Source organism: Lampris incognitus, chromosome 16 (genome assembly GCF_029633865.1).
Source record: "Lampris incognitus isolate fLamInc1 chromosome 16, fLamInc1.hap2, whole genome shotgun sequence".
In the NCBI taxonomy this organism is placed as follows: domain Eukaryota; kingdom Metazoa; phylum Chordata; class Actinopteri; order Lampriformes; family Lampridae; genus Lampris; species Lampris incognitus.
Genome location: NC_079226.1, coordinates 34,657,128 through 34,675,021, shown reverse-complemented (window position 1 = coordinate 34,675,021; position 17,894 = coordinate 34,657,128). Strand labels below are relative to the sequence as shown.

At 44.2% G+C, this 17,894-nt stretch overlaps 2 protein-coding genes across 5 annotated transcripts in view; one reads left to right on the top strand and one right to left on the bottom strand.

The window, feature by feature from the left end:
* letm1 (leucine zipper-EF-hand containing transmembrane protein 1) overlaps positions 1 to 7,586 on the bottom strand; it is a 34,458-nt gene extending 26,872 nt beyond the window's left edge. For 2 of the 4 annotated variants that reach the window (XM_056295546.1, XM_056295548.1), the window contains exon 1: positions 7,256 to 7,586. In XM_056295546.1, coding sequence (XP_056151521.1) covers positions 7,256 to 7,340 — 85 coding nt within the window. In that variant the 5' untranslated portion in view covers positions 7,341 to 7,586. The remainder of the gene's footprint in view (positions 1 to 7,255) is intronic. The other 2 variants (XM_056295547.1, XM_056295549.1) reach the window with 1 other exon arrangement.
* A 3,182-nt stretch (positions 7,587 to 10,768) lies between these two features.
* The window catches only part of nsd2 (nuclear receptor binding SET domain protein 2), a 47,295-nt gene continuing 40,169 nt past the window's right edge, over positions 10,769 to 17,894 (top strand). Inside the window, exons 1-4 of the mRNA XM_056295435.1 lie at positions 10,769 to 11,401; positions 12,004 to 12,172; positions 12,672 to 12,838; positions 15,092 to 15,278. Of these exons, the coding sequence (XP_056151410.1) occupies positions 10,802 to 11,401; positions 12,004 to 12,172; positions 12,672 to 12,838; positions 15,092 to 15,278 (1,123 nt within the window). The 5' untranslated portion in view covers positions 10,769 to 10,801. The remainder of the gene's footprint in view (positions 11,402 to 12,003; positions 12,173 to 12,671; positions 12,839 to 15,091; positions 15,279 to 17,894) is intronic.

Genomic DNA, 17,894 nt, shown 5'->3' with positions numbered 1-17,894 from the left:
CGGAGGCACCTGGTACAGTGACGTGCATGCAAAGAGAGGGCGGGCCAATGAAACGCTGCTACCCAATCAGCTGAGAGCAGCTGGCCCACGCATGCCTCCCCACTTACTGTCACAGGGCAGACTGGAGCGAATCCAGCAAAGCCAGGGTACAACATGGGAGGCTAGCGCTGCCAGCCAGGAGGACACAGAGTTTACTGGAACTATGTCACCTCTGTGACCGTGTGCCCAGCTACTGTAGCTAGGGGTAACATATGGCACAGAAAGAATCACCTGGAAAAACTGGCTTAACTAATCCTCGACCATTTTACTGGGATGGAAAAGTACCTCATTTTCCGCAGGGTTTCTGCGATGGTATACGGGGACAGCCGTGCATGCATGGGCTTATTTTCACTTTTGGTTCCTTGCGGCTGATTTAGTCACAGTTATGGCCTACATCTAGAGCAGGTTGCAGTGTCAAAAGTAATAATTACTACAAGGTACTGCAGATATGAATGCACTTTACAGTTTAGAGGGATATTCAGCTAAATTTCTAAATTCAAAACCATTATTTAAATTTCACCTTTTTCTCAGCAGTGGTTACCCCTGGCCTGTCTCATGCTAGAGGCCCTCATTCATGACAACGACAGTAAAGCTGACTTGTCCTTTAAAATGGTTCCACCAATAAAACAAAGAAATGGGCTAAACCTTAACGTACTAACCTAAAGATAAAACCTTCTTTGGAAGACAGCACAGAGTATGGAGCCAAAGAGCCTGCTTACGTGAGCTGAACACTACCATAGCCAACTGTTGTTAGTCTGATCTGTGGTACTCAACCATGTACCATACACAGCTGTGTCTGTGTGTGTGCAGGATTTCATTTCAACCCAACACTCCGCCACCTGATGTCAAGGACTAGCACACCTTCAACCAGACGGGGTAGGACTAATCCAATGGTGCTGGGCCGAAATGAAAACCTGCATAGTCATGACCCTCCATGGCACACTGAATACCACTAGTCTGTGGTTTTTAGTGTAAAAATGACAATTTTAAATAGGACAAATCTATAGGACAAAATTGCTCAAATTTAAATTTATCTAGACAACTCCAGCATTAGGTACATGGAAAGATCTATTTGAGTGCTACTGATTCTTGCACTGGATTTTTAACCAACATTTGCAATTTCCAGGAAAAAAAATACAACTTAAAAAAGGTGCTGTGTAATAATCTGACATTCCTGAAGCATAATATAACTAGTAAATATCATCAGACTAAAGAAAAGTATATGATTCACCTCCCTCACCCACTCCACCCCACCATTCCAAAATACAGGAGCCTGGCCAGCTGAGCTGTTTTTGATGGATCCGATATTTTTTGTATAACTTTTTTGTACTTTCATACATTTGACTCTTATTTATCAAAAATTTATATATTTTGTTGTACTTTTATTCAAAATAGTATTTAAGACAATAAAACCAGTTTATTTTTTAAAATGCATTATGTCATATTATCTTGGTGCGGACTCTTAAATAAAACTACACACAACAAATGTTAGGGAAAATCTTTATGTTGTGTGTTTCTGGATCCTGGAAAAAAAATACCAGCCGATATATCATTATCAGATTTTTAAATCCTCAAATATCGAAATCGATATCAGCTGGGCTCTAGAAACGTCTAGCAACACTAGAGGCTTGCACGCAATGAATTCTGGTACGTGTAGGCGCTATGTGAAAGACTGAGGAGGAGAACACTGAATTCTGAATCAATACAATACAAAGTGAGGATTTTATTGCCTCGTCAACTACATTGCTTATCAGTACTGAATGCGGATACACAACACCATCGGTAAAATGTCCGTTTAAGATCCTTAAGCTTGCACACAGACGTTACAGCGGCTCTACATTGTGTTGTTTACATCTCCGACCACAAGGTGGTAGATCCGGTACTGTAACAGGCCTGGACAGAACTACACCAGCAGTAGAGGGTGGCAGTGCTATGCTAGCTATTGCTCCGATTACTCCGGGTTTTTTTTTTGATAATGCACAATATCACGGTGTTTGTAGTATCATAATGCATCACATTATAATGAATCCTGACACTTACGTCTTGATTCAAATTACATCGCCAAATTCTTGCCAATACGCCTTCCATCCATTATCATTGGGCGGCAGGCGGGAAGACAGCCTGGACAGGCTGCCAGGCCATCACAGGGCCGACACACACACACACACACATATTCACACCTAGGAACAATCTAGTACGGCCGATTCACCTGACCTACATGTCTTTGGACTGTGGGAGGAAACCGGAGCACCCGGAGGAAACCCACACAGACACAGGGCGAACATGCAAACTCCACACAGAGGACGACCTGGGATGACCCCCAAGGCTGGACAACCCCGGGGTTCGAGCCCGGGACCTTCTTATTGTGAGGCGACCACATTAACCACTGTGCCACCTTACTGCCCCTAAAGGGGCCAAGCCGGATTCGAACCCAGGCGACTGTGGTAAGGACTCAACCTTATGTGGTACGTGCTCTACCAGGTGAGCCACTGGGGCGCCGGTATTGATCCAAACAGCTAAATTTCCACGAAGCACAAAACGCAAGATGAAGAAACGTCTCCATTCTTCCCCGCCTGTACATGAAGTTTGTCTAGCTTGTTGCAGTGATCGCACATTAGAGAGAAACATTCCCAGTCAGTCAGTCAGTCAGTTTACCATGAATTGTTATATCAACTGTTACACCAATACCGCTTTCTAAGCCTTTTAACTATACAGCTCACTTGTGTGCTACCAAATGTAAATAAATAGAAAAACACATCTTGTTTGACAGCCAAACAAAGGGTTAGGTCAGGGCTGACATATCACCATAAGTTCACTACTGAACAGTGAGCTGCAGAGGCCCGCCAAAAGCTGAGAGGAGACATGCCGAGCTCTGAAACCTCAGTGGCCTTTAGCTGACCTCGGGTTTGGAGGCTCGCAGCTTGCAGCTGTCTGCCACTAAAGCTCTTAAAAATGTAGTCTGGTCATATAACTCATAGAGCACCAATGGAAGAAATATATTAGCAAACGGGGGCCTGAGGCCATTAGTAACAGTTTTCCAGAGGGTTCCCATATTGAGGTCAAACAAGGATACAACAGTAGTTACATCTGGTCTCCTGTAATTAATGGTCACGCACATATTTGCATATGAAACTGGTCGTTGGTTTGGGTCGTTAAGCCACTATATTGTTTGTAAGGGTGGGGATACCTGCAGTCAGTTTAGACTGAAGAGGTCACTTAGATAAGTGATGAAACGTATCTGTCAATTAACGTTGTATCCAGATGAACTGATCCAACCTTCTTTGATTTTCTTACCTGGATTATTGAGCATGCATCAAGACATCCTATTAGTTTTCTTGAAAAACAAATAACAGCAACTAGTAATATTCCATTCCGTTATCCAAACCGCTTAGCCTGCTCTCAGGGTCACAGGGGTGCGGGAGCCTATCCCAGCAGTCACTGGGCAGTAGGTGGGGAGACACCCTGGACAGGCCGCAAGGCCATCACAGCCCCCCCCCCACACACACACACACACCTAGGGACAATTTAGTACGGCCAACTCACCTGACCTACATGTCTTTGGACTGTGGGAGGAAACCAGAGCACCCAGAGGAAACCCATGCAGATACAGGGAGAACATGCAAACTCCACACAGAGGATGACCTGGGATGACCCCCCAAGGTTGGACAACCCTGGGGTTCGAACCCAGGACCTTCTTGCTGTGAGGCGACCGCGCTAATCACTGCGCGTATTTAGTATGTTGAAGTGTAAAGTGTTAGCATACAGTACAGCAAACTAGGAGCATGCTGGGAACACATATGAGGACCAGCTCCACACGGGGAGAACATGCAAACTCCACATGAGGAGGACCCAGGACGACCCCCAAGGTTGGACTACCCCAGGGCTTGAACCCAGGACCTTCTTGCTGTGAGGCGACCGCACTAACCACTGCGCCACCATGCTGCCATCCGAAACTAGTAATATGGTTAGTGTAATTGTGTTAATAAGTTGGCTCCTCCCATCATGGATGTTTTAGTGAACCGACTCAAAAACTCCCAGGAAACTGCACACTCTGATGCTCAGCCTACTACACCTACACACCTACATGTGGGGTGAAACTCCTCACTGTCAGGTGAAAAGAAACAGCTGGTGACTCCACATGTATTGGAGGAGGCATGTGATAGTCCACAGCCCTCCCCGGATCGGCAGAGGGGGTCAAGCAGCGACCGGGACAGCTCGGAAGAGTGGAATAATTGGCCCGGTACAATTGGGGAGAAAAAGAGGGAAAAACCCATCCATCCATCCATTATCCAAACCGCTTATCCTGCTCTCAGGGTCGCGGAGATGCCGGAGCCTATCCCAGCAGTCACTGGGCGGCAGGGAGACACCCTGGACAGTCCGCCAGGCTATCACAGGGCAAAAGAATTTGACAAAGTTGTTCTAAACGTGAGAAATAAAGCACTGTGGACTGTCCATCTGTGTACCAAACAGAACAGTGTCCCTGCCTTGTCAGACTTGAGGTTCTGACATGGCCTGGAGGTAGAAGAAAAATCCACAAAAAACAAAAAAACAAAAAACAAAAAAAAAGGAATGCATGTTGGCCAAAGTTCAGCTGTCATATCAGTGTAGACTGTTGATATGTCAGTTATTGGCTCTTTAGGGGGGCGGCACGGTGGCGCGGCGGTTAGCGCAGTCGCTTCACAGCAAGAAGGTCCTGGGTTCGAGCCCCAGAGTAGTCCAAGCTTGGGGGTTGTCCCAGGTCATCCTCTGTGTGGAGTTTGCATGTTCTCCCCGTGTCTGCGTGGATTCCCTCCAGGTGCTCCGATTTCCTCCCACAGTCCAAGGACATGTAGGTCAGGTGAATTGGCCATGCTAAATTGTCCCTAGGTGTGAATGTGTGTATGTGTGTGTGTGTGTGTGTGTGTGTGTGTGTGTGTGTGTGTGTGTGTGTGTGTGTGTGAGCCCTGTGATGGCCTGGCGGCCTGTACAGGGTGTCTCCCCACCCGCTGCCCAATGACTGCTGGGACAGGCTCCAGCATCCATCCCCGCAGCTCTGAGAGCAGGATAAGCAGTTTGGATAATGGACGGATGGATGGCTCTTTAGGCCTTACATTGCCAAGGATTGGAGTCCTGTCAAAGGTCTTTCCTCCACAAAGAAAAAAAAACAAAAAACAGTTCATTTTTTTAAGAGAAGGTTGACGGAGGTAGCATCTTGCCTCATATTCATACAGTTGCAAAAATTGATACTCAGGAGCTGCCCAGTATGATAAATATGACCACAATCTTGCACTGTTCAGTGGGGTTAAGAGGTCTCTCCTTCATCAAAATTGTTGCAGGGAAGGGGAGTGTCTTTAATTCACTTTTCAATAACCTACCATGGCCAGTGTTAATGATTGGCTTTACAATAAGGACTGAGAGCCAGGGATTTGTCTGTATAAGGCCATGTGATAAACCTCTCATTCTTAGAAACTATAAGAACATCCTATTAAGTGTTTCCATGAATGTTAATGCTCTGACATCATGTGGATCCTTAAGTATCCTTTTTAACAGCAACCACATGCAAACACCATTTCCTGTTGAGAACAATCTCGACAAAGTCTTACACGGGTTATGAAAAAACACAAGAAACACGTTAGCTCATATTAGCTTGAGCATCAATGTGTGGTCGCTGTTAACCCAGGCCTCGACCAATCTGGTCGCTGCTCCTTTACGATTATCATTAATATTTTCTGTATTGGCCAGCACTACCTTATCCAGTGTGAGAGTCTAAGAACAGAATGTTGTGTTTCTGTAAAGCCCCTTGAAGCAAATTTGTAATTTGCGATATTGGATTATACAAATTAAACGGACTTGACTTGACTATCTACAACTTGTAATGAATATAACATTAACCAAGACAGAAGCCAGTACCTCCGGTACTATGTGCATGTTATTCTACTCTTGCCAACCCAAATCTGAATCCTGATTGGGGACTGATGCTGTGACATGGCTCTGCTGATGGAACCAACTGGCTGAAGACATGGTCATCTGAAGTTAATACAAGCAGTCATCCTTTCTGTTTGACTATGTGAGCACAGTGGCACAGGTCCCAATCTGACTTGATACAGCTGTAGGCTACATCGCACAGTGGTGGAGATGTTATCAAGGCATACAACTGTTACTGTTAAAGTCGGTTTTACGACAGCTATGCTTAAATACATGCCAGTCATAAATCTGTGGTCAGCTGAAATTGCAGCATCAAGCAATCGTGCCTTATTGGTAATCAAGTAGTTCAAATCGCAGTTCAAGGCTACTCGGCAACTGATAAAACGTCTACTGGCTTGTCTTACACATATCGCAGCTTTTTTTAACCTGTTGCAAAGCCCACAGTAGTTGACACCCATGGTCTGTGACAATTAACTAGAGCACTGTAATGACCAGTTTGAATTAACCAAAAAAAAAGTGAAAACCGCTCACGTTCTGAAAGTCAGGTGATTGACACGCCACAACTTTTAAGATACCCCCCCACTCTCATAAAAAAAATGTTATAAAAAAGATGTCAGGCGAACACTTCCTGACTCATTTTGGACATTTCCACCTGCTCCGTGGCGTCCACGGTACGGATGACGTAACAGCGCTAATGACACCGACAGGGAGGCCCATCCATTGGCCTAAAGGTGAGCAAACGTTACGGAGTCAACGCGTGACGTCACCAAGGTATAATTTCCGCCGTCTTGTCCAAGCACGTAAAGTCTAAACACGCTGTTCTGGAATAGGACGCCACTCGTCTGTCCAAAGAAGAGGCACCGGCCACCAAGATCAGAAACCAGGGTGTCCTCAAGTAGCCCGGCCCGACATCACGTGTCCTGACATTGCTCAGTATTCGCAAAGTGTTTGAATGCAGTTCCCACTTAACCTAGACATATTGGCTAACGACATCGAGTAAAAGTAGGCTTATAACAGCGGTAAGGAAGGTGGGACGACAAAACCGGAATTAAACAGCGGCTCTGATCAGAGCTCGGTCTCTGCGCGTGTGATCGTTACACACGGCGACACCATCTCTAATCATCCACCATCTTCCGGTAAACCCAAGTCCACCTGTCCGGGCCGCCGGACACTGATTTCCTAGAGACAGTTTACATCGCTACTTTATTGCTGATCTTGATTCTGAATATTTGGCACTAAAAAAAAAAAAAAAAAAAAACCAAACTGGTCGATCCAAAACAGTACAATGCCATATAAATATAGCCTTCCTTACCTTTACCTTTCCTGAATTCGCTCTTCAGCGACCTGGATGTTTTCATCAAAGGTGAGCGGGATCTGGTAAACAGGATTAACGCCATGCGGAGGCTTGTCACAACTCGCTAACGTTAAACTTAATAAAGCTAGCTAGCCTGTTAACTAGCCACTCTCCGGCAAAAAAAAAAATGTAAAAAAAAAAAGATGACGAAGCCGACTGACCGCTAAACGGATAACTAAAAGGTTACACAGAAAAGAAACAACATCGGCGTTCGCCTCTATGAAGATACTAAACATAAACAAGTGTCGATGTGAACGCCTAGCCCCATGTCCCCGTCCTTCTCCGCGGATGACAGCTAGCGGCCGGTCAAGCTGCTAAGCGGCTCGGAGTGACGTCCAATCAGCGTCTGCATCTGGGTGACGCCGCCGAGAGTAGCAAGTCTACTTCCGGTTCTTCGTTTTTGGAAAGAAAAGCGCGTCACTCATGTACGAATTTGTTTTGACATGGAAGACTGTACGCCGAGTTGCGTTTTGAACCGAGTGGTTTGAAATTTTTTTTAAAACCTTATACAATATTCACGTGGCCCCAATACATTCTGCGTAAAAAACGTGCACGGTTGTGCTGAAAGTCAATTCGTATCAGAGGTGTTGAGACTATACAATTAAATTCAACCTACTCTGTTGTTGTTGTTGTTGTTTTTTCCGGGATTGCCCATAAGTACCCCTTCTTTTCTTTCTTGGTTCAGATAGGTGTTGCTTTTTTATGCATTTTTCCCTGTCATGTCACGTCCACTCATGTCTAGTGTGCACCGAACCTGCCGAAGTCAGGATGGGAAACGTGACGAAAAATGCCGTTTGCTTGGGCCGATCATTATCAATGTATGACCTTCAAAACAATATCGGACTAGCCAAAGTAAGATGGACCAATCACTGTGAGCAAAACATATGCGACCCCCCCACACACCAACACACACACACACACACACACACACACACACACACACACACACACACAGTCTTAACAGCTGTCAAAATCTGTACATTTTCAGGGTGGTCTATTCTTCCTATTTTAATCCAGCCTTATTTCAAAGGATGGGGGAAAAAATTCTAAAAGAAGAGCCAAATGTGAATATAAAAGGTACAGCGAACAACCATCTTTTCCCTGCAAATCTCAATCCATCCTAAATTGGCGTGCAAATAAAAGATGTCACTATTTCGCCCTGATCGTAGGCCCGCTTCAAGAGCTTTTATTGTGAAGTCCGGCAACAAATTTGAACAGGACGTACGTCATATTTTTAGTGGAAGTCAAACTACAGGTCCCCCTCTGCTGGAAGAACAAGCTATCAGTTTGACTGTATGTCATTCTGCCGAGTAATATTCCTGGCTTGTGGCGGGTTGCAACTGGGTTATAATGTAAAAGAGATTTAGCGTCTGCTTTCAAGTACATTTGACTGTTTTACTCCAAATGCCTTGTTTTGACGAGCCTCCCCTAAGAACTTTTCAGGCCATTCGGCAATCGTGTGTAGGATCAGTTGCATAAATGCATGTCTTGACACTAAGATTCCATCAAAAAAGTAAAATTAAAGTCTTCGTTTTAAGAGAAATCACACGCAGGAAACGTCTGACGGATTTCGTGAATTTCGATTGCCATCTCAAAATGCTGGGGGGGGGGAATCACACACTCTGGGGATTTTTAACACCAGTGCTTGCTGACCATTCGTAATAGCTGTGTCCTAATAACTATGAGGTTTTAGGTAGTTCATGGTACATGGGCATAGCGAATAATACAATGACCATTCAAAAGCATGGGGGTGGTGCAGGTGGGCCATTTAAAATTTCATTGATATATTTTTTTTCAGAAACGGAGCGTTATATTTGAGTGTACGTGCGCATTAAAGGGATAATGTCATAATGTCAAAACAAACGGGAGTGACTGAAGTCCACTACTACATACGGTTGGTTTTTTTGAAAGGACCGGTTCGAACTTATGGCGGCTCCCGACCAATCGGAAGTGAGTATTTTTCGCGCTGGTAGGGAGGAGAGTTTGAGTTTCCCGCAAGCTTTGATTCGACTTGAATGAAAATCGTTCCGTCTTACAGGATGAATACGGGCACTTTTTCCATTTAACCACGGAGGATTTCAGCAGGTAAAACACAAAGAAAATGTCATTAGCCTACGAGTGTAAATTGAAAAATCCGAGTCCTTGACTTTTTTTTTTTTTTGCGCGAATAAACTTGTCTGGCGTGACCAGTCATTTTAGCGAGCGAGAAGCTATTGAGCCGCTAGCTACCGATGGCTAACTTTAGCCGTTCGTTTCGGGTGTACTTCAGTAGCGCAGAAGCTAGTTTGGGGTAGCTCGGTTTAGCTAGATGTGGTTAGCAATTTTGAATGAGCTGTCATGGCGCCCGCGGTTTGAGTGAAATAAAACCGACGCAAACTGGTTAAAATGGCGAAACTAGCTAACGACTGACTGGCTGCATTAGTTTACATGGCTGGAACTAGCACGGGGTAGCAAGTCTGTCAATAGCTGTTACAGTTAGCTTTCGGGTTGTGGCTTAGTCTATTATGTGAAATGGCTGACGAGCAGTGACAGGGGCTGTGGGATAAGCAGACTGGTTGGCTGGCGGCGTCTCTCCATGGCCGGGATCCACGACCGTGGACTCCGCTCCAGGGAATAGTCGGAGCCTGTTTCGTGCATGCTGGCATGTTGCTATCACGGGCTAACGTTGCTAGCAAGCAAAGGCGAGACATTGAGCGGACGGGGCGATGCTTAATTTAAACGTTGCGGCCAGCTGACCGTTCATCGCACTGAAATTAAACGAAAAGTGCACAACGCACCCGGCGACATAACGCAACGGTGTAGATTTAATTCGGCGAAGCGCTCTTTGGGTGCCAGCAGCCGCTGGGTGTCCACCGGGTTTACGCCGTCTTGTCAGCTGCTCACATTTCCGCGGCTTTTCCAGCCAGTGATGCTGCGGTTACGCGGCGCATCTCGCCACCCACTCATTGGGCATTCACTGCATGGCTCCCCGTCCCCTTGCCTTTCTCTGTAGCTAGCTAACGCTTCGCCGGGAGAAACGACCAGCTCGAAAGTCGTTTTCGGTAAGAGGTTTTTTTTTCTTCCCCACCCGCCCAACGCCATTAGATGTAAACGAGAATTGCCTCGGCTTGAGCTCGACTCAGACGACCTGCGGTCAACCTGTAGATCGGAGTTCTCGGCGACTCGATCTCATTGACGCGTTGAAGTTGGGCCAGTTTTACTACAGAGGCGTGCTTTCGGATCTGCATTAAATCGAGCCGCGCGACAAAGTTGCTAAGCGGCTGCAACATTCCATGACAGGTGCATTCTCTCGCGCGTGCCATTTTGTAAAAGCAGTAATGTTGAGTCCACCGGCTCACGTCTCAAAATGTCCATTATTAGTAGTGGACCAACTGTTAGGGAGGGTTAAGGGGAGGTCACTTTTGATTGATTTTTTTTTTGTGGCTGTGATCGAAACATCTGAATGAGAAGTTAACCTTTTGTTCCTTGTCTTGTAGCTCAGTGAGCCTGGGGTTTGTTAATGGGATGGACACCAAAGGTAGCTCCCTGCCTTCGATGCCCGAACCAGCCAACCCGATCAGCATGAAGCAGCCGCCTGAGTCCCTCGGTGGGCGAAAAGGCCGGGGGGACATGAGTGGTGATCCTGCCTTGCTAATGGACAAAGCTGCTGCCCAGCTGGCTGCCACACTGCAAGACAGTGTCTTGCAGAAAATGGCAGGCCATGCTCACAACAACCACAACCATGAGAGACTGAAAGACCTCACCTCCCGTGTGCTCAATGGGGACCAGGAAAAGATGCCCAAGCTTTGTGCTCCAGAACCACCAATGCTTAAGGGTGCTGAAGCCCCTGCCACTAACAGCACCCACCAACGCAAGTGCTCCCCTCACTCAAACCCCGAACTCAAGGTAAAGCTGACCCAAATGGTAACACAGCCACGGTTTGAGCCATGCTGCGCAGATGGGGCTAGTTTGGCCGCAGCCGCAGAAGGTATTTTGGCTGGAGCCAAAAAGAAAAAAAGGGGGAGACCTCTCAAACCAAAGCCTCAGCTTAGCCTCAGCTCCTCCGCAATGGCCACTGTGCAGTCTGTCCCTGTGCAGGCTGAAGAGGGCAGTAGAGCAGTGAAGGTTTGTTTTTTTGTTTTGTTTTGTTTTTGTTTTTTTGGTCTAACTTTGTAAGACTAAACAAAACATTTTCTTAACCAAATCATTTGATTTAGCATGGACAATAAATAAATACTCAGAAATCTGTCTTGTTGATATTGGTGAGAAGACTGTACTCATAATACATCCTCACATACAATGTCTAAAGACTGTACTAGAGTTACACAGGGCAATTATTGGCAATTATTGATGATGCTGACGGAGATTTTTGAGTTAGTTTGGGATCCTGAAAATGAAACTATACTCCAAGTCACTGCTTTTAGTGAATGATGGTTAAGTGTTACAGTTTCTGTACCGGTGTAGAAATAGTTTCACACAAATATTTGATGATGATATACGGGTGTTGGAGGGGTTTATTATGAGAAAGAAGGTTGAAAAAAAATGTAATTGTTGTTTACACTAGAGAGGCTGTTTGACACTATTAAGTATGTTATCAACCTATTGACAACAGTACAAAACACACTTTCAACATCTATCAATGGATGGTTGGGACAGCATGCAGTTTTAGAGTTAAGAAATATTTAAGAACACACAAAAGTTGTTTGCTACCTCTATCACAGAATCAGCAACCCACTCCAATCCCAGAGGTGAAGGAAAATAAAGAAGGATCCATGGTACCGATCCGTTTCTCTGTTGGGGATGTGGTTTGGACCAAGGTGTCAGGATACCTCTGGTGGCCTTGCATGGTGACCACAGATCCTGAGCTCAACCATCACACAAAACAGAAACAGAAAGGTAGGCTAAATACTAAACCTCGTGCACCATTTTCACCAATCGTAAGTGTTACTTTAAATGCTGATAGTAAATGCAGTATTCTCTCTCTCAAATACTTGGGTATAACCACTGCTTTCTGTAAATGAATGAGCCATTGTGCGTGTGTGTGTGTGTGTGGGGGGGGTAAAATATGAGTAAAGTGAATGTCATTATACTATTTATCAGATAGTCTGTATTTTGTGTTATATAACACAGCACTGGTCATTGGTGGTCATTCTGGTTTTGGTTCCATGTTGATCCCTTTTAAGATTATGCTGCTAACATGTAGTTGTTTCTTCATCATAGATGCATCAATTCGCAACAACAAGAGAATCTAAATTATTTCTATTTTAATTCTTAATCTTTATGGTGCATTTAGGTGTGTTGGCACACCTCAGTGGAGTAACAGAAAAAAACGAGCCATGACCATACTCTGGTTTGTGCCGTGATGGAGTTTTTTTCTCCCCCTCATCTGTTACAGCAGTTGGTAGCAGATCAGGTCTCCTTTACCATGTGCAGTATTTTGGGGATAACCCAGAGAGAGGCTACATCTTTGAGAAAAGCATGGTGTCCTTCAATGGGGAGGATCAGTATCAGGAGCTTTGTCAAAGCACCAAACAGCCAGCCTTCCGTTTTGTACACAAAAAGGTAAGCTCCCTACCAAGGATGCATCGATATAATTTTTTCAGTGGCAGTAACCAATTCCAAGTGCAGATCTTTAAGTGTGGGCCGACACCCAGGGCTCGAAATTGACGATGTCCCGGGGACCATAAAAAATCCTACTGGGACACAAATATATTTTGTCTGGGACAATTACGGGACAGTGGAAAAAAAATGTCAAAAGTAAACTTCGAAATAGGTGTTATTTGTAAAGTCGTTAATTATGAGTATCTAGACGTTACTTTGTCGTTTGAATAATTTAATAAAAACGTGTGAACGGCGAAACTACAGAAGGCTTACGTTCTTGCGGCACCTCACGATAGGGCAGTCAATCGCCTGTTCGTGCAAATCATAGAATGCATTCTACGTCATCCACTCAACCAGGGGCTGCTGCTTGACTCGCGCCAATGCAACATTCATAAAGCCAGAGCGATAGACCATCATCAACGACAGTTAAAAGAAGAAGAAGAAAGAAATGCTGAGGTGGTTGAATAAACCGCCCCCTGATGCAAGCCCCAATACTGCCGATTCCCGAAACGACTGCCGACTCCCGAAACTAATATTCATATGTTTAATAAAAGAATACGTATTTTAAACTTATATGGTGGACCTGAGTCCATGGTGTGATGATTAAGTGACAAAAAAGGATCAAATTATATGTATTCTGCATAATTGGGGGGGCAACGACTAGAATTAAAATTTGGGACACTGTTGGTTATGTCCGGGACAATACAAAGTAGAATTCGGGACAGTTGTGGGACACTGAGGAAAAAAGTTAATTTCGAGCCCTGCCGACACCAAGTATCAGTTCGATCTTTTACTTTTGCTGAACATTGCAGATTTAGTGTATTGATTTTGGGTCAATTGACAAAATAGAGTGTGTCAGTTTTTTCCACCATTAAAGAAATACAGACTTTTGTGTACCAAAAAATGCATTAAATCAAGCAATTTAGAGATTTTATTCATATTGTGTTACTTATAGCTTTTGGTATTGGAGTTTAGTATTGGGTAAAGTCTCCAAAATGATACTAAGCTTTAGCCTGGTATCGGCCCGTTATCCGGTGCGTGTGTGTGTTTCTTTTTAAATGTAATATCTGTTATTGAGAAAGCCTTGCCTGATTGCAAGTGGATGTGAACGCATAGCATGCAGCGGTGGTTTGGTTTGTTTGCAGGCTATCGGGTCATTCGCTATGACTGTTTCTAACAATAAACGACCGAAACCAGCGATTGGTTTCATATGCAAATTGGCGTGACCATTAACTAGAGTTACAATGGCCATGTGTACTATTCACAGAGGATTGGAGAATAGTTGCAATCACAGCATTGTAGGATGGCGACAGATGAACTCCCGGCACTTGAACAGTGTTCACTATATTGCTCTGTTTGTGCTGGTGGACCCAATTCTTGGGGTAGATCAATTTCTGGCACAGCGTGTTTTGGGGTTTGAAAGCAGCCGAGACGCTGTGTTTGGTGTTAACCCCCAGCACAGACAGAGCAACATAGTGTACACTGTTAAGTGCTGGGAGAATTGCTGTGACTTGTACATTGGGGAAACCAAACACGCTGGCAAAGAGGATGGCAAAGCGCGTTAGGCCAGGACTCCTCAGTCTGCACCCATCTACAGGCCAGTGGCCACTCTTTCAAGGATGAGGATGTGCACATCCTTGATAGGGAGGAACGCTGGTTTGAACGGGGAGTCAAAGAGGCCATCTATGTGAAGAGGGATCAACCACCTCTGAACCGAGGGGGGGGGCCTAGAGTACATCTGGTGCCATCTTGCAATGCTGTGATTGCAACTATTCCCCAATCTTCTGTGAATAATACACACGGCCATTGTATTTATTTATTGTAGTTAATGGTCACGGCAGTTTGCATATGAAACCGATTGTTGGTTTCGGTCATTATGCAACTGTTTTGTTTATAAGGGTGGGGATACCTGCAGTCAGTTGAGACTGAAGAGGTCACTTAGATGAGTGATGAAACATTTCTGTCAATAAACATGTTCAGATGAACTGATTCAACTTTATGTGATTTCCTTACCTGGATTATTGAGCATGCATAAAGACCACTGTTTTACATTTGCACACATCCTAAAACATTGTATACTTTTATATTTCTTTATTGCTGGTCTTATTGTAGCATTCTCACTTCCTTTGATGTGGCCTTGTGTTATTTTGTTTTTGTTTTGTTTTTTCTTCTTTTTTTAACATGCATTTGTTTTGTCCTTCCTGTGTCCTGAAGACTGCTCCCTCTGTGCCTCGCAAGCCCCAGGCTCAGTGGAGAATAGGCATCATTCAAGCCAAGGAGGCTGTCGGCATGACACTGGGTGAGCGCATGGCCAGGTTCACCTTTGTCTACGATGACGACGGGCCACACTTGAACCCCCATGTGCTGGAGAAGCTGAGACCAGAGCAGACTCAGGGGAAAGGCCCAGAACAGGACATGGAGTCACGGCTCAGCCCAACACTCCCTGCTGCCAAGCCAACATCTACCCTCCAATCCCAAGATCACACTTCTCAAAAGAAAAAGACACGAGAACCCCAAACAAAAAACAAAACCGGGGAAAGAAGAAAAAGAGGCAAAGGGGAGCTGGATAGTTTGTTGTCGAAAAAGAAATTGAATGTCCTGACTTGTACCAAAGAAAGGCCACAACCCGCCTCACAGGTTTGGAAAATAAGATATTACATTTTCTTATTCTGAATAAGGCTTTTGTGATGCATGAACTTAAATTGTAATTATACTGACTTTGCAAGGGAGAACAAGGCAAACGTGTTCGGGTCAGGGGGGAAAAAATCATTGTTTTCAGGTGCTTGGATATGGACAAAAAATCTTAAATGGTATGAAAATAACTGTTGCTCAGTCCGTATGACTTAAGCCTATTTCATAGAATGGACCCACTGTTAATAACACATCTTGTGCCACTTTGTTGTTTTTGATTAATTATCTTTAGTTGTTGAATGATCCTTATTACTGAGCCATTATTGACATGTTTATTCAAAATTCTTCCAAATGTTCAAATCCTGTCAAGAAGAGAAGGTCTGGACATGGCGTGAAATCTTTGAAATATAAAATGCATTGGAGCCCTTCAAGTCATAGTTGTTCTTATGAAGCCTACAAAGGCCGTTGTCTTTTTGGCAGGCTACTAAAACACTCTTGTGTTTATCTTTATAGGAAAGTACCACCACTACTTCAGCACCAGAAACTCACACTGAATCCCATGGCCCGCAAAAGAAAAGTAGAAAACCCAAGCAACAGTTGCAGCCTCCCACCAAGACTGCGAGAAGAAAGAAAATAAAATTTGTTTCACCGACGGGCAACCAGTCAGAACCTGCAAAGAAAAAGAAATCAAAGAATGTTTACTCAGCAGGTGAGAGTTCAGAACCACCTACACCTACAGCAGGTTGGTAGACATTTGATGCCAGGATGGATGAATGGACGAAAACCAGCTACTTGCTGGGAAATGTTTGCCCTACAAGCTACTGTGGCCTATTCTAAAAATATGTAGTTGACTGGTGCAATAGCTAAAATGCCTGGCTAGTTTTGAAATTTATCATTTACTATGGCTGGAGAAAGACAAGGTTAGTTTTCCCCCCCTAATTGACCCCAAAGAGGACAGTTGTGCAGTAGATGGACAAGTGTATTCTTTGTTGTATCAATACCAGAATGGTTTTGAACTAGTTGTGCAGTAGATGGACAAGTGTATTCTTTGTTGTATCAATACCAGAATGGTTTTGAACTGAGATCAAAGACTCCAAGGCTACATTCAAACTATACCTCAAATCCAATCCAATTTCAGCTTTTTTCAAATGTAATAAGGGCAGGATTTTTTACAAGAGTGAACACACAAAATACACATGGAAATGCTTTTTTCCCCAATTCTGATTTGTGTCAGTTTTCAATGACCAACTTTGTGGCCCTAGATCTTAGGGGTGGGGGGGGATCGATTCACATAAGAATCATGATTCTTATCTTCTACTATTCTGAATAGATTCACAAATTCCAAAAATCGATTTTTAAAAACTTTTTTTTCATTCTTAAGTAGCGTCCTCGCTGCTGGCAATGTTGACTTGCCGCACACCTGTTCCAGCTTCTGGAAAACATTACAGTGCCTAGTCAGTCGCTGCTAATGTTAGCTCTTCGTTGCCTTTCTAAAAATGGAGCAGCAACAAATTCAGCCAGTCTCGTCATTGAAGGCAAGCGTTGGGGCGCATATTGGATTTTACAATCTCCCAGGAAAGAAGGAGCTTGACGTGACTCACTCAATGTGCAAGATTTGCAAAACGAAAGTTAAGTATTTCGGGAACACTACAAATATTAGGTCTCACAACATACACCATCACCCAGAGTTGAAAGTGGAACAACGACTTCCTGCAACATTAACAAACAACCAACGCACACTGCACCACTCACTGTACCAAACTCCCAGCCAATTCTGAACGGGCAAATAAAATAAAAAATAGATCCATCACCTGTTTCATTTCAAAAGACCTGTGCCCCAGAGTGTAGTCGACAATGAAGGCTTTAGATTTATGATCCAGACAATTGAGTCAAAGTACGACGTACCATCGCGTCAGTTTTTTACTGAGAAAGGTTGGGTTTGCCTTCATGTGTTCACATTATTGCAATCAATTGATATAACTTTTTCAAATATGAAAACTACATAATCTTATACACACTGTAGTCTGCTTTCATGCCATAATTTGCCACACTGCCTTTTGTAGCGCACAGTGGACTGGAGTAGATCCTGAAATTAGCACCCCTATGTACCAAATCTAGAATCAATGTTGAATCGGGAATCCTTTTGAATCGAAATTAATTTTGAGTCGAATCATGACCCCAAGAATCAAAATCGAATTGTGAGATTCCGAAAGATTCCCACCCCTGCTAGATCTGATACATATTTGATATGTACCCACGTGGCTCGAGTCTGTGTGGCGAAGTCGCAATTCAAGCACATTTTATGTCATTCTCCATATCACAGATTGGCAGGCTTGTGTTGGCACTATGGCTTGTCGTTCACTGACCTCACTTGTTGCCTCAGCAA